General features: G+C 51.0%; 2 protein-coding genes across 3 annotated transcripts in view; one reads left to right on the top strand and one right to left on the bottom strand.

Annotated features, from left to right (window-relative positions):
* Positions 1–10211, bottom strand: part of PNPLA7 (patatin like phospholipase domain containing 7) — a 151455-nt gene extending 141244 nt beyond the window's left edge. The window contains exons 1-5 of one of the 2 annotated variants that reach the window (XM_014952362.1): positions 10135–10211; positions 9607–9660; positions 6371–6436; positions 5859–5946; positions 3755–3837 (exon numbers count right to left, since the gene is read on the bottom strand). In XM_014952362.1, coding sequence (XP_014807848.1) covers positions 3755–3837; positions 5859–5946; positions 6371–6436; positions 9607–9645 — 276 coding nt within the window. In that variant the 5' untranslated portion in view covers positions 9646–9660; positions 10135–10211. Of the gene's footprint in view, positions 1–3530; positions 3620–3754; positions 3838–5858; positions 5947–6370; positions 6437–9606; positions 9661–10134 lie in introns of those variants that run through there. The other variant, XM_014952363.1, reaches the window with a different exon arrangement.
* Positions 10212–10215: 4 nt separating this feature from the next.
* MRPL41 (mitochondrial ribosomal protein L41) lies at positions 10216–10846 on the top strand. Its single transcript, XM_014952364.1, has one exon. The coding sequence runs from the start codon at positions 10323–10325 to the stop codon at positions 10728–10730; it is 408 nt and encodes a 135-aa protein (XP_014807850.1). The 5' UTR covers positions 10216–10322; the 3' UTR covers positions 10731–10846.
* The last annotated feature ends 3379 nt before the right edge of the window (positions 10847–14225 follow it).

Here is a 14225-nt window from a genome sequence, read left to right as displayed (position 1 = left end):
ACCCTTAACTGTATGGTTCTCACGCAGAAGCACTCAACAACAGGCAGAGAAGGGCATGTTTAGTTTGGAGAAGAGGAGGCTGAGGGGAGACCCCATTGCCCTGTACAACTGCCTGAAGGGAGGTTGTAGAGAGGTGGGGGTTGGCCTCTTCTCCCAAGGGAATAATGACAGGAGCAGAGGAAATGGTCTGAAGTTGGGGCAGGGGAGGTTTAGATTAGATATTGGGAAGAATGACTTTCCTGAGAGGGTGGTCAGGCCCTGGAACAGCCTGCCCAGGGAGGTGGTGGAGCCACCATCCCTGGAGGGATTTAAGAACTGTGTAGGCGTGCTCTAGTGCCCGGGATTGTGGGGGTCTTTTGTGTGTGTGTGTGTGTGTGTGTGGTTGGACTCAGTGATCTCAGAGGTCCTTTCCAACCATGACGATTCTGTGACCTACGGCTCCAGTCCTCCTGTGGTGGTCTGTGATGGGGACAAACCAGGGCTGTGCTCGTTTCTGAGCCGGTGACAAACAGCACCAGAGACACCCAGCGAGGCTTTTGCTGGTTTTGAACAGTTCCTAAGTGCCACCTTCTGGAGAAAGCCAACAACTGCGAGACCAAGAAAAAGATCTCTACTTTCAAAACATGACTAGTTCTCTCTCTGTTTCTCAGGGAGTTGAATCCCAGGAAAAGGTTTCTCTCACACACAAAAAAAAAAAACAAACCACCCAAAACCAAAACAAAACTTTAATTAGTTTGGAGACTCACTTTGTAAGGTTTTACTTTTAGAAAGTAAAATCTTGGTATTTTATCAAAAATACACAAAATACAGTCAACAGCAGCCTTTAGTGTTTTATGTCTTATTTAGGAAGAAAAGCAAGGTCTAAAACCCCAAAGCAACGCTACCTGAGATGACTTTGCCATGTGGAATTCCAAGCATTCTTTACTTTTGTGTGTTACACACAACCAACCCTGATAAAGAGTATTAAGCTGAAGAAGTTGCTGGCAACACACAGGATTTCCTTTCACTGGGGGCTTTTTTTGGGCAAGTCCTACACAAAGGCTGACCTGCAACTCAAAAGCCAGGTTTTGGGAGGCATCTCCTCCCTCCACAACCAAACACAGCCACACAACTGATTATTAAAACCAGCACAGTGACTAATTATTAAGCCCGAGTATTTGCCTTCACCTCAAGAAAGCTCAGCAGTGCGCAAGGCCGTGGTGGCTCACAGGAGAAGTGTTCCTCAGCAAGCAGTGACTAACGAAGGACATTTACTTACCTGTACCTTCTTTTTCTACAGGTGCTGTTTTAAGTGCCCTGGCAGTGTGGGCACACACCCGGACTCGAGCGAGGTGTCCCCAGGGCACAGCCAGGACACCGCAGCTCCACTACAGTCCCCACAGGGGCCAGTCCCGATCCCACCTCGCAGCTCCCCAGGGCTGGAGCATCCATCAGACCCACACCCTGGCTGTGACCCCACAGGACAGCAGGAAGGGAACACTTACACTGTCAAAATAGCCTTTTCCTTCACCAACCACCTGTATCTCCAGATACAAGTGAGTAATAACCATTTGCTACAGTAAAAAGGGGTCAGAGTCCTCACCCAAGTATCATGGAATTGTCAGAGTTGGAAGGGACCTCTAGAGCCCATCCAGCCCAACTCCCCGGCCAAAGCAGGGCTGCCCAGAGCACAGCACTCAGGAGCATCCAGGTGGGGCTTGAAGATCTCCAGAGAAGGGGACTCCACACCCTCCCTGGGCAGCCTCTGCCAGGGCTCTGCCACCCTCACCCCAAACAAGTTCTTCCTCCCATTGCAGTGGAACTTCCCATGGTCCAGCTTGTGCCCGTTGCCCCTCGTCCTGTCCCTGGGAACCACTGGAAAGAGTCCGGCTCCATCCTCCTTCAACCCACCCTTTAGACACTTGGAAGCATGAAGAAGGTCTCCCCTCAGCCTTCTCTTCTCCAGGCTCAAGAGCCCCAGCTCTCTCAGCCTTTCCTCAGCAGGGAGATGCTCCAATCCCTCCATCATCTCTGGTGCCCTACGCTGGACTCTCTCCAGCAGTTCCCTGTCTCTCTGCAACTGGGGAGCCCAGCACTGGAGGCAGGATTCCAGTTGTGGCCTCCCCAGTGCAGAGCAGAGGGGGACAATGACCTCCCTCCACCTCCTGGCCACACTCTGCCCTACGCAGCCCAGGATCCCATTGGCCTCTTGGCCACAAGGGCCCATTGCTGGCTCATGGAGAGTTTACTATCCACCAGGATCCTTCTCCTCAGCAGTGCTTTCCAGCAGGTCCACCCCTGACCTCTATTGGTGCCTGGGGTTCTTCCTCCCCAGGTGCAGGACCCTACACTTGCCTTTGCTGCACAGATTTTGGTATGGGAGGAGTAAATAGGGAAGGCACCTTGGCATCCAGGACCTTCTGCACAAGCTTATCACCAACCCAAACACAAACCCTCTGCCACTCGTGACACCTCTGCGAAGGTGAGTTCTTTTCACCAGGGGGATACTGTCAGTCAGAAAAAGAAGGAATCTCACATTCCACATACACACTGTATTTTGAGGAGAAAGACAGGAAAATTAAACTCCTCAGTCAAACGAAACCCAGGCGATGGGTGCTGAACACCCAGCATGTCTCCTGAGGTTAACCTCATCCATTAAAGACACGTCTGCCTTCAGGTTTCCTCAAGCCTTCTTGTGGCAATTTCCCAGCATCAGCCACTTGCAAAGAAAAAAGTAAAAAGCAAGCAAAAACCAGCACTAAATATCCAAGAGGCAGCCATAGGCTTGAAGGATTTAACCAACTGATGCAGAAACAGACTCCTGACTAATGGAAAATTCTTGAGGAGACCTTCCAGAATAACAGGGCAGGAACAACATTGGCAGAGGACCCTGAAGGACAGGTAGTTATTCCTTGTGAGAATCCAAAGCAAAGAGGTCAATCTTGGGATAAACAGTCTCTGATGAGACAGTTTGGTGAGTCCTACTTGCAATTCAGTACAAGGGCTTCATAGGCTGAAGTCCTTGGTGCTCTTCACAGGGAGAGGGCAGAAAGGTAAATCTGAGGATCTACTCCATGGACAGATTCACAGGGGAAAGGAGGTGCCAGTTTTGAATTTAACAGGAGTTAAAGTCATTATCTGAAAAGGACAATCCTGAATATGGGCACTGAATATCTCAAATATAATCCTAAATACTGAGAAATAGGAAGGGGGCAGACTCTTCTTAGTGGTGCCCAGTGACAGGACAAGAGGGAAGGGGCACAAACTGGAACACGGAGAGTTCCATCTGAACACGAGGAACTTCTTTGCTGTGAGGGTGGCAGAGCCCTGGCAGAGGCTGCCCAGGGAGGTGGTGGAGTCTCCTTCTCTGGAGACATTCAAACCCGCCTGGACACGTTCCTGTGGGACCTGCTCTGGGTGGACCTGCTTTGGCAGGGGGTTGGACTGGATGATCTCCAGAGGTCCCTGCCAGTCTGGGATTCCGTGTAAGACAGATTACTACAGGTATATAAAACCCTTCAACTCCATATTGGAGTTAGATTTCCCCTTACCCTCGGAGTCTGCAAATATTCTTGAAAGAGGAAAGGTTTGGCCACAACAAGAAGCTGTTGCTGTTTCATCAGCAATTCAGGCAGAATCGCAGGAGCTGTGAAATATCCCCAAAATTCCAGTGAATTTTTTGAAGGCCCTGGGCCATGCTAAGCAAGTGCAGCATTGTGAGTTTACAACATCTCCCAAACTGGATTTTAATCTGTACTTCCCCCTCGCCGCTTACCTTTCTCATGATCTTCCGCCCGTAGAACATCACTTTGTCTCGTTTGCGAAACCGGTACTGAGGGACGTGGGGCTGGAGTTGTTCTGGAACAGAGAAGGGGCATCACATCAGAACCCATCCACAGGTCCACGCCGAGTGTCCCGGTTTGAGGTAAAACCAGATCAATTTTGTGTTCTGTAACTTTGCATTTTAGTTAGGTCTTTTCTAACTCTCTGAAATTAACAGCATATTGTGGAGAAAACTGGTCCTTCTCAGAGGGATAAGACCAATGTTTGTGCTACATGCCAGGGAATGGTATGTAGAGAGGCCCTTGCTTATACTTATTGCTCTAACAACCAAGGGCAGCCAATTTTCATTACTTGCCCCTTAGAGGGTCGGAAACGGAAAAACGTAGAGGGGTCACATCTGTGGGGAGGAACGGACAGGACAGGTGACCCAAACCTGACCAACAGGGTATTCCATCCCATCTGCCCCATGCTCAGTATAAAAGCTGAGGGATCAAAGGGTCAAGGCTCTTCCTGCAATGGCCGACGTCCGAAGAGGACCCTGTCTGTTCATCTGCCTTTGATCCCCATGTGTTCCTGACTCCAGAGCTGGAATCCTGCTCCTGTCCATCACCGAGTCCAGGCTGGGACTTCCCCAGTGCCTGCTGGTGACGGGACTGTCATCCTGGGAGCTTGATACGTTTTTGTATATGTGCTGTATCTATTTCATTATTTTCTTCTCTTTTATTTTAATATTATTTTTAATTAAAGTAGTTTAGTTAATTCTAAACTTTTCAATCTCCTTATCTCTTCCTCTCCTCTTTCGGGGGGGGGGAGGGGAAGGGCCATCTGTTGGTTCAGTTGCGGTGATTTCGGCTTAAACCACGACACTGAGGGAAAGAAAACCCAGCTCAGGCTGTCAGTGTCACTCCCTCCATAACAGCTCCGGCTACCGAGCGTCGAGCTCTCATGGCCAGCCTTTGGAATTTAAACCCACACATGACACCTCCTTACCCAACCCTGGGGAGCCAAACCAGAGTGGGGAAGAGCTGCCTTGAGGCTCTGTCTAACCACTGGAGGAGATAAAAGGGCTCTCCAAATAGATCCAGGGATAAAGTAATCTTAATCTCACAAAGAAAACCTCTAATTCACCTGGTTCTCCTTACTCTAACAGGGAAATGGCAGCAGGGTTGAAGTTATTTGCCTGCTCACTGAGCCAGCAATGTGTCCTTGTGGCCACGAGGCCAATGGGATCCTGGGCTGTGTAGGGAAGAGTGTGGCCAGGAGGTGGAGGGAGGTCATTCTCCCCCTCTGCTCTGCACTGGGGAGGCCACAACTGGAATCCTGCCTCCAGTGCTGGGCTCCCCAGTTCCAGAGAGACAGGGAACTGCTGGAGAGAGTCCAGCGAAGGGCACCAGAGATGATGGAGGGATTGGAGCATCTCCCTGCTGAGGAAAGGCTGAGAGAGCTGGGGCTCTTGAGCCTGGAGAAGAGAAGGCTGAGGGGAGACCTTCTTCATGCTTCCAAGTGTCTAAAGGGTGGGTTGAAGGAGGATGGAGCCGGACTCTTTCCAGTGGTTCCCAGGGACAGGACGAGGGGCAACGGGCACAAGCTGGACCATGGGAAGTTCCACTGCAATGTGAGGAAGAACTTGTTTGGGGTGAGGGTGGCAGAGCCCTGGCAGAGGCTGCCCAGGGAGGGTGTGGAGTCCCCTTCTCTGGAGATCTTGAAGCCCCACCTGGATGCTCCTGAGTGCTGTGCTCTGGGCAGCCCTGCTTTGGCAGGGGAGTGGGACTGGATGGGCTCTAGAGGTCCCTTCCAACTCTGACAATTCCATGATTCTGTGATTCCATGACTGATACTAAGGCCATCACACACTAGAGAAATAAAATCCTCGAGCATCCTGCACCTGACAGTTACGAATCCCCTGTTCAGGCCTGGGTCAGTGAATCAACACAAGTTCTTCATCCTTTTAAAGCTCCCTTCCTTCAAGAACCACTAGCTTCACAACAAGCAATTATTACGAGCTGGCATAGAATCTACCATATATTATTACAAAATACTGAAGATAGCTGAGAAAACTGTTTATAAAAAATACATAATTTTTTTTGAGTACTTACTAGACTGTTTCACTCTTCTGTAAACGACAAACACAACAATTGCTATCAGCAGTAACGCAACTGCAGCTCCAATTGCCATCCCCGTCAGCTGTGAGAGGAATTGAGAGGAAACCAGTTAGTAAATTCCAAACCTGGGAATTATTAAGTACTTTTTGGAGGGCTGAAGAACACCTAACTCAGTAAGATGTCTAAAAATCCAGCATATTCATAAATACTTAATTTTTCATTAAAACATCACACATGCAAGAAGCTGAAACCACATCAACATCTCACTTGTAGGCTCCCATGCAAAAAATTCAGCATTTTTGCCCCTCAAGACCAGTGAGCTGATCACCTCCACGTACATGGGATGAAATAACAGGAATTAATTCCTGCCCCGGGCACAGCGCCAATGAAAACACAAACACTCAGACTGCGACTGTGACTTAGCAGAGTTCCTAGAATTTAGGAGAAGCTCCACACTATTGATGCATACGCAGCCCTCCATCCCTCTGACCAAAGCTCCACGTTACCATAGTGCTCTGGATCCTGTCCTCTATGAACTGCAGAATTTGGGTTCCACCCGCTGCTGGCACAGCCTGGAACCAAACGGAAGGAGAAATTAATTTCCCACAACTGGCAAAAACCCTCCATAAAAACATCTCCCCACCCAGCCCGGTGCACACAACACAACTTGGGTGTATTTTCCAGCTACAACCCACTTTGCAAACACAAAAGACGCCGTGGAGAGGGGTCAGTACTGGAGTTCACTGGTGTGAGCTCAACACATTCCTAAATAGTCATAAACCAGGGTCGAAACAGCGAGGTGATAACTTTTTTGATGACTCAATGTTATTCAGAGCAACAAGGACAAGAGCTGAACGTAAAGGACATTATGAGATTGAGAAAATACGTAATGAAATTAATTCACCATACAAATAGAGCTATGAGATGGGAAAAAGCTCTAACCTCAGGTGTAGAGTCCTGGGGCCTGAGCCCACTGTTGTTATTCAGGAAAAAAACTGGGAGTTAAAGTATTGTCTCACAAAGGCCAGCTCAAAACTTACCAGAATGGGGGGAAAAAGCAAACTAACTATTAGGAACAAGTAGGAAAAAAACGAGTACAAGGACAGCTACGTCCCCCTGTAAGTCTTGAATCTTACAGATACTTGAATTTAAGTGCTACACACAGTTCTGGTCCCAGTTTTTGCCCTCAGTTCCAGACCTGATGACTTCTTAATTTTTAGCTTTGTCACAAAGAGAAGAATGAAGCTCACACCGAGAGTCACCAAACTAGTTTCTCTCAGGAAATTCATTCCAGTTCTGCAGCACAAGGAAAGCTCCTGCCTGACCAGTCCAGGCAAAGGGCTCCCAGTCTCCATTTCTCTCCTTTAGTCGCTTTAACACCGCACGTTGACAATTTATTTTCCCAGCATTAGTCAAACTAGTTCTACCACTGCTTTTACCAGACTATTATCAGTGGGATTGTTGCAGAAAGTCCCCAAAAAATTAAAAAAAAGAAAGTTGAAAATTTGCTAGGAACAAATACAAGACGTACTGGTAAAACTGAGCGAGTTGTTGGTAGAAATCTATTGTGGTCACTTAATTTATTTCCCCTTGACAGCGGCAGGGACACGCACAGTTCTGCTGCTGTCCAGGCCTGTGGGATCTCAAATAACATCCAAAATAGTAGTTGCCAGCTGGCACTCCATCGCTGCTCCACCAGCACTGGCACCAAATTCACGAGCGAAAGAATAAAACGCACGTGCACAGAGCGAGCCCCAATGCCTCCCCACGGAAAAACAGTGAGGGAAAGCAGAAATTCAGACCTCCAAGAAAAACTGAGAGGTTCTCGCAAGGTTTCTCACCAACCCCAGTGAAAATGGGATATTCTCAAGCACGGACAATCCTTGTGGAAAAGCTGGAGAGATGCAAGTGGTTGTTGTTGGGTGACAGCCCCTGGGAGAGGTGTGAGGTCACGGTGAAGTCACCAGCTCTGCAGGACCCTCCTGGGCAGCCCGAGCCCGTGGGAGCTCCCTTTGCAGGGTGACAGCCAGCACCCACACTCGGGGACATCACAGGTGCCTTACCCAGCCCCAAACACTGCCCGGACATAAACATGTGTGGAACAACCCTGCAAAGACCCTCACTCCATCAGAAAGGTTGGAATTTCACTGAATTTCACTGAATTTTTCGAGTTGGAAGGGACCATAGAGATCATCTAGTCCAACTCCCCTGCTGAAGCAGGATTACCTAGAGCGTGTCACAGCATCTTACTCAGGAGCATCCAGGCGGGTCTTGAAAATCCAAAAAGAAGGGGACTCCACACCCTCCCTGGGCAGCCTGTTCCAGGGCTCTGCCACCCTCACTGTGAAGAAGTTTCTCCTCATATTTGAGTGGAACCTCTTATGTTCCAACTTGTGCCTGTTGCCCCTCGTCCTCTCAATGACGTGCAAGGAGTACCTATTAAAAAGCATTTGTCTGCTTTTTCCAATGATGTTGACATTTCATTAGGAAAATGAGAATTAATGGTAATTAACCAACTTGTGCCTGTTGCCCCTCGTCCTCTCAATGACGTGCAAGGAGTACCTATTAAAAAGCATTTGTCTGCTTTTTCCAATGATGTTGACATTTCATTAGGAAAATGAGAATTAATGGTAATGGTAATTAAAAAAAAAAAAAAATACAGCTACATAAATAAAGCGCACGCTCCCCCAGTGTCCCAAGTGCAGAACAAGCAGCTCTGCTGGGAGATGAACAACTCCACCAGCTCCACAGGCAAATAGGGAGACGTTCCCCGGGCAGGGAGGGGGGGGGAAACGCTTTCCAGCACTGAAAGTGGGGCCTTGAAATTGGGGGGGCCCCCCCCCTGAACATGGGAGTCCTCCCAGCTCCCGGGCACACGTGTCCACACGCCTGTGGGCACTGCAGGCACTCCAGCTTCCCAAAACTCTTTGGCCCAAAGGCTAAAGCTCTGATCAGGAAAGGTCCTTTCCAAGTAAAAGCATCCAAAGACGTCACCCGAACGTTATCAAATGAGGGAGGTGTTATGGTTTGAAGAAGCCACAACAATTTATCCTCATTTAGACGATTATTCTCTCACCCGATGAGCCTTCCCCTCCCGGGAAGGGGAATAGGGAAAAAGAAGAAAACCCAAGAGTGGAAACAGAAACAGATTTAACAGAATAAGACTAGATAGCTAACATTAATAATACTAAAGAACAAATATTGATCCTGGCACCACTATAAAACATACAAAGATTATAATTAGCCAGTTCTATCCACAGGAAGCCACGCACTCCCAGCCGATGTGGGACCCTGCGAGCGCCACGGGGTCGGGACGGAGGGAAGGGCTCAGGGTCCGACACCGGGGCAAGGAGTTCTCAGGAGACAGAGTCCCTCAGCAAACTTCCTAATTTACATGGAATGTGACATTCATGGTATGAAATAACCCCCTTGGCAGCTTGGGTCAAGTGCCCGGGTCTCACTCCTCCTCATCCCCGCACCCGGGGAGCTTGAAAACACCGAGACCTTGAATCCCACATCCCAGAGCTGGTGATAAAGTAAATATTTTCACCAATGCAGACACCGGAGTGTTCTAACAGCGCAGCTCTCCCAAGCCTTAGAAGAGACCTTACTGAAAAGTTAAACTCCTGAGAGATAAGTCAATGCTGTGTGGCTCACCCCAGGCCAGCGCGGGGCTGTCAGGCTTCAGGAAAACACTAAGGGGGAAATAAATCTGTCAGAAGCAAGAGCAGAGCGACCCTACCTCCAGGCTGGTGCTGTTGGCGTCCTCCTCCTCCTCCATGGCGGGCAGCGGGAGCTGAGGGTCGGGGCGGGCAGAGCACAGACCGTCAGGAGATGAGGAGACCCCGCACTCCCGGCGCCCACCGCCCGCGTCCCACCCCCCTCTCCCGGCCCGGCCGAGCGCCACGACCCCGGGGAACGGCGTCACGTCCCTCGGCTCCGCGCTCACCGACAAACCCCGGCGAGGCCGCGGCTGAGGCGGCGCTACCGGGACCGGTGAGTGCTCCCCGGGGGAGCGGGGGGGGCAGGACCTCGCTCCGACCCGACAGACCTTCTAGAGACCTAGACCATCTCCAGAAGGTCCCAACAACGCCCTGATTCCGTGACACCCCCACCCGGGAGCGCGGCCGCGGCCCCTCTGCGCCCCCCGGTCACGGCGGCCGGGCCCTCGCCCCCTCCCGTTAACGAGACACTGGAAGTTAATGGGCAGCCTCCCGCCAGCCCCACGGGCACCGCCACCCCCCCCCACGAAGCGGACCCGGCCCCTCACCTGCCGCCGCGGGAGCCGCCCGGGTCAAAGGTCACCCCCGCGCCCGGGGGCGGAGGTCGCGGGGCCAATGGGAGCGGGCGGGGTTGGCGTGTGGGGAGGCGGGAGCGCCCTGAGGTGAGGGGAGCGGAGGCGGTGGCGGTGCGGGAGCGGGCTCGCCGCGCTTTGGGGTAGGCCGCGGGGGCCCGGCCATGGGGCTGTTGACCGAGCTGGCCCGCGGCCTAGTGCGGGGCGCCGACCGCATGTCCCCCTTCACCAGCAAGCGCGGCCCGCGGACCTACAACAAGGGCCGAGGCGCCCGGAGGCCGGGCGTGCTCACCTCCAACAGGAAATTCATCCGCATCGAGCAGATGGTGCCGCAGTTCATCGTCCCCGACCTGGAAGGCTTCAAGCTCAAGCCCTACGTCTCGTACCGCGCCCCCCTGGGCTCCGAGCCGCCCATGACGGCCAAGCAGCTCTTCACCGAGGTGGTGGCTCCCCACATCGAGAAGGACGTGAAGGAAGGCACTTTTGACCCCAACAACCTGGAGAAATACGGCTTCGAGCCCACGCAGGAGGGCAAGCTCTTCCAGCTCTTCCCCAAGAACTACGTGCGGTAGCGAGGAGGGAGTGAGACCCGGGGGCTGCTGGGGCGCAGGGGGCAGAGCATCGCCGTCCTGGGAGACACAGCCTGCACCAGCAAACGTGGGACAGCTATTAAAAGCAAATCCTTCCACTTTGTCTTTCTGCAGTCTCTGATTTTAAACGTTGTGGGGAAATGAGGGGTTGAATTCCCAATCCTGGCTAAGGAGAGCGTTACTCGTGCCTCGCGCTGTGCGTGTAGTTGTGTTGTGTGAGCACACGGGTGTCCAGACAGGAGCTGATTGACCAGGCGCTGACAATTAGCAGGAGGCAGTTTCTTTCCAGGCTGCTGAAACATCATTACTTCCTTCTGGGAAGCAATTTCTGTTTTCTGGGAAGAAGAGAGGGCACATCTGATCTCCTTGGGAGAGTCTGGCATTCCTGGCTGTGGAGAGCTGGCTGCTGCAGGCCGGCCCCAGTCCAGGAGGGCTGCCCCCCCCCCAGGGAGGGAACCCCTCGGTGATTTACTCCCAGCCCCAATGACGTGTTCCCCCAAACCAGGAGTGAGACCCCCAACAGGCCAAACCAAGGCTGCACCCTGAGTCCTCTCTCGGAGAGAATTGCGCCTTACGTTGAATGCCACCATTTTTCCAGACTTTCCCAAGCCTTAAAGCTACTCTTTCTTTTAGAGAAAATCAAGATACAGTCAATAGGCGCACTTTGTGTCTGTTCCTTAGTGCAGCTGCTTGAAGTTACGAGATAACTTTACATTTGAAATGTATCTTAAAAATTGATATCTTTTGACATGTTCCTAGAAGATTCTTGCTGTTTATGAAATTAAATGGATACAAGTGACACTTACTTACACAGTCGTGTGACACTGGTTAAAGTAGAAACTGCTAAATTCCAAATGTCTTCGGTAATAACATGTTTTCTCTGACACCCAAGTGCTGGAGTCTTTTGAGAAAATTATTCCTCCGTGCAATAGTTGTGTCCCTCCCAAGAGGTACTTGGGGCTTTATTTTCCGTGAATTTTTTTCCAAACTGCAAAGCTTAAGCATTAGGGAGTTAAATTGCAGTGAGAATGTTCACTTTTGGAGTAAGGAAGCACGTTTACTGTGTTTTCTGTGAGCATCCGGCCTGTAATGAAGATTGGTGGATGAGTCCTTAAAGTGGTGTTTAAAAAATATACCTATTTTCAGGTTGCTTAAAAAAAATACTTATTTTCAGGTTGTTTAAAAAAACCACCTATTTTCATGGCTGGCTGGGGCCGTGCTGGCGGGGAGGGGACGCTCAGCACAGAGGGTCAGGAATCAGGGCAAGGGAAGGGGCAACTTTTCTAATTAATTTAGCCCAACCTGTGTTTTTCACTTATTTTCAGCTCAGCAGAATAAGGGTGATACAGAAGTAGTGTTGTGCCCTCAGCTCTGGGTGCTGCAGGTGGTGCTTCCCCCCTTCCTTTCAGAGGTGTCGCTTTTTTAGGTCCCACCTGGCACTTCCCAGAAGGACCAGCCCTTCAGGAGGGGGAGAGGTGAGCACGGGGCTGGAGAGTGGGAGGTCCCGTGCCCTTGGACACTGATACAGCTTGGTCTTGAGTGAGTCTGCTTCAAGACAAGGAGGCTTGAAGGCACTGCTGAGAAGGATCTGGGGGTCCTGGTGGGCAGTGAACTCTCCATGGGCCAGCAATGTGCCCTTGTGGCCAAGAGGCCAATGGGATCCTGGGCTGTGTAGGGAAGAGTGTGGCCAGGAGGTGGAGGGAGGTCATTCTCCCCCTCTGCTCTGCACTGGGGAGGCCACAACTGGAATCCTGCCTCCAGTGCTGGGCTCCCCAGTTCCAGAGAGACAGCGAACTGCTGGAGAGAGTCCAGCGTAGGGCAACAGAGATGATGGAGGGATTGGAGCATCTCCCTGGTGAGGAAAGGCTGAGAGAGCTGGGGCTCTTGAGCCTGGAGAAGAGAAGGCTGAGGGGAGACCTTATTAATGCTGACAAGTGTCTAAAGGGTGGGTTGAAGGAGGATGGAGCTGGACTCTTTCCAGTGGTTCCCAGGGACAGGACGAGGGGCAACGGGCACAAGCTGGACCATGGGAAGTTCCACTGCAATGTGAGGAAGAACTTGTTTGGGGTGAGGGTGGCAGAGCCCTGGCAGAGGCTGCCCAGGGAGGGTGTGGAGTCCCCTTCTCTGGAGATCTTCAGGCCCCACCTGGATGCTCCTGAGTGCTGTGCTCTGGGCAGCCCTGCTTTGGCAGGGGAGTGGGACTGGATGGGCTCTAGAGGTCCCTTCCAACTCCAACAATTCCCCGATTCCGAGTCACTGGCTCTGTGACACTCTTCAGCCTCACTAGCCTCAGACTGTTGCCTGCATCTCGTCTCACACAGCAATAAAAAAGCCAATTACTACCTTTTAAGAGAAGAGGCGCAGTCCAAAGCTGTGTCGCTGGAGGATACACCCTCGGCCTTCCCGCCCAGGTGTGAGGGAACTGGATTGTCTGCTCCGTCTCCCCAGGAACGGCCGACGCCACCAAACGCCCTCAGAGAGATGGAGCCATCACAGGACGAGGCAGAAGGTCCTCAACAAGGACTTTTTAAAAAATCAAAACAACGAAGGAAAATAAACCACTTATATTGATTTTATTTTAGAAACATCCAAAAATAGGGTGGTTTTGTTTGTTTGTTTTTAACAAAAGCTCTTGTTGACAATACTAATACGAATCTTCAGGTAACAGCGCTTAAGAATGTTTTCTAAAATGCACATTCACCCTTGAAAAAGGCGTTTTGAAGCAGTAAAATCCTCTCCTGCTGCCCCTCGCCACAGAGGCAGCGCTGGTACAGACAGACCTTGTTGCTGGTGTTTCTTTTCCTCCAGGAGACTAATTCTTTAGGACCCTCAAAGAGAACCCACGATAGCCAGAGACGTTACTTACCTACTTTAAGCTGTTTTTCTGTTTCTAGGAAGAGAACAGAAGTGTTCCAGAAACAGTGGTTTTGCTGATACTTCACAGTGAAAAAAGAAAGCTAATGGAGCAACCATGAGAGATTCCGCAGCCATTCCTGGAGGTAGTTAGGGCAACGCTGGAAAGATTTTGGTTTCCGTACTATTCCGTAGTATTTTGAACTTTGAAAAATGTCAGGAAACACTGCTTGGACTTTTTTGGAGGTTTTGATCTTAAAGCTGTTCACCTTTACGCAACGGAAAGATCTCGACTTTGGAGCTAAACCTACATCTCAATGAGTTTGCTACCAAGAGGCCGGGAGGGGTTGATGGTGGCACTAGGACACAGCGGGGCTCATGACACCGTTTCCACTAAACCAGGCTGTGCCCTGCTTGGAGAGCGACGGAGCGAGATCACAGCCAGGTGAGGAGTCCCGTGTCAAAATCAGACTGTGCAAATCAGACCAGAACCCCCCCAGGAAAGGCCCTGCTCGGAGCTGCTGTCACTCAGACTGGATTTCCCTCTGAAAAAGGACTTCTCTCCCCCAACGAACCCTACGGGCACGTCACACTGTCAGTATCTGGACCATCTAAGCACCTTCT

The sequence above is a fragment of the Calidris pugnax genome, unplaced genomic scaffold (assembly GCF_001431845.1).
Source record: "Calidris pugnax isolate Ruff unplaced genomic scaffold, ASM143184v1 scaffold135, whole genome shotgun sequence".
Lineage (NCBI taxonomy): Eukaryota > Metazoa > Chordata > Aves > Charadriiformes > Scolopacidae > Calidris > Calidris pugnax.
This window is presented reverse-complemented; position numbering and strand designations above follow the sequence as displayed.

Coding starts and splice junctions, on each gene's coding strand:
- MRPL41 (XM_014952364.1), top strand. CDS start 10,323: ATGGGGCTGTTGACCGAGCTGGCCCGCGGCCTAGTGCGGGGCGCCGAC.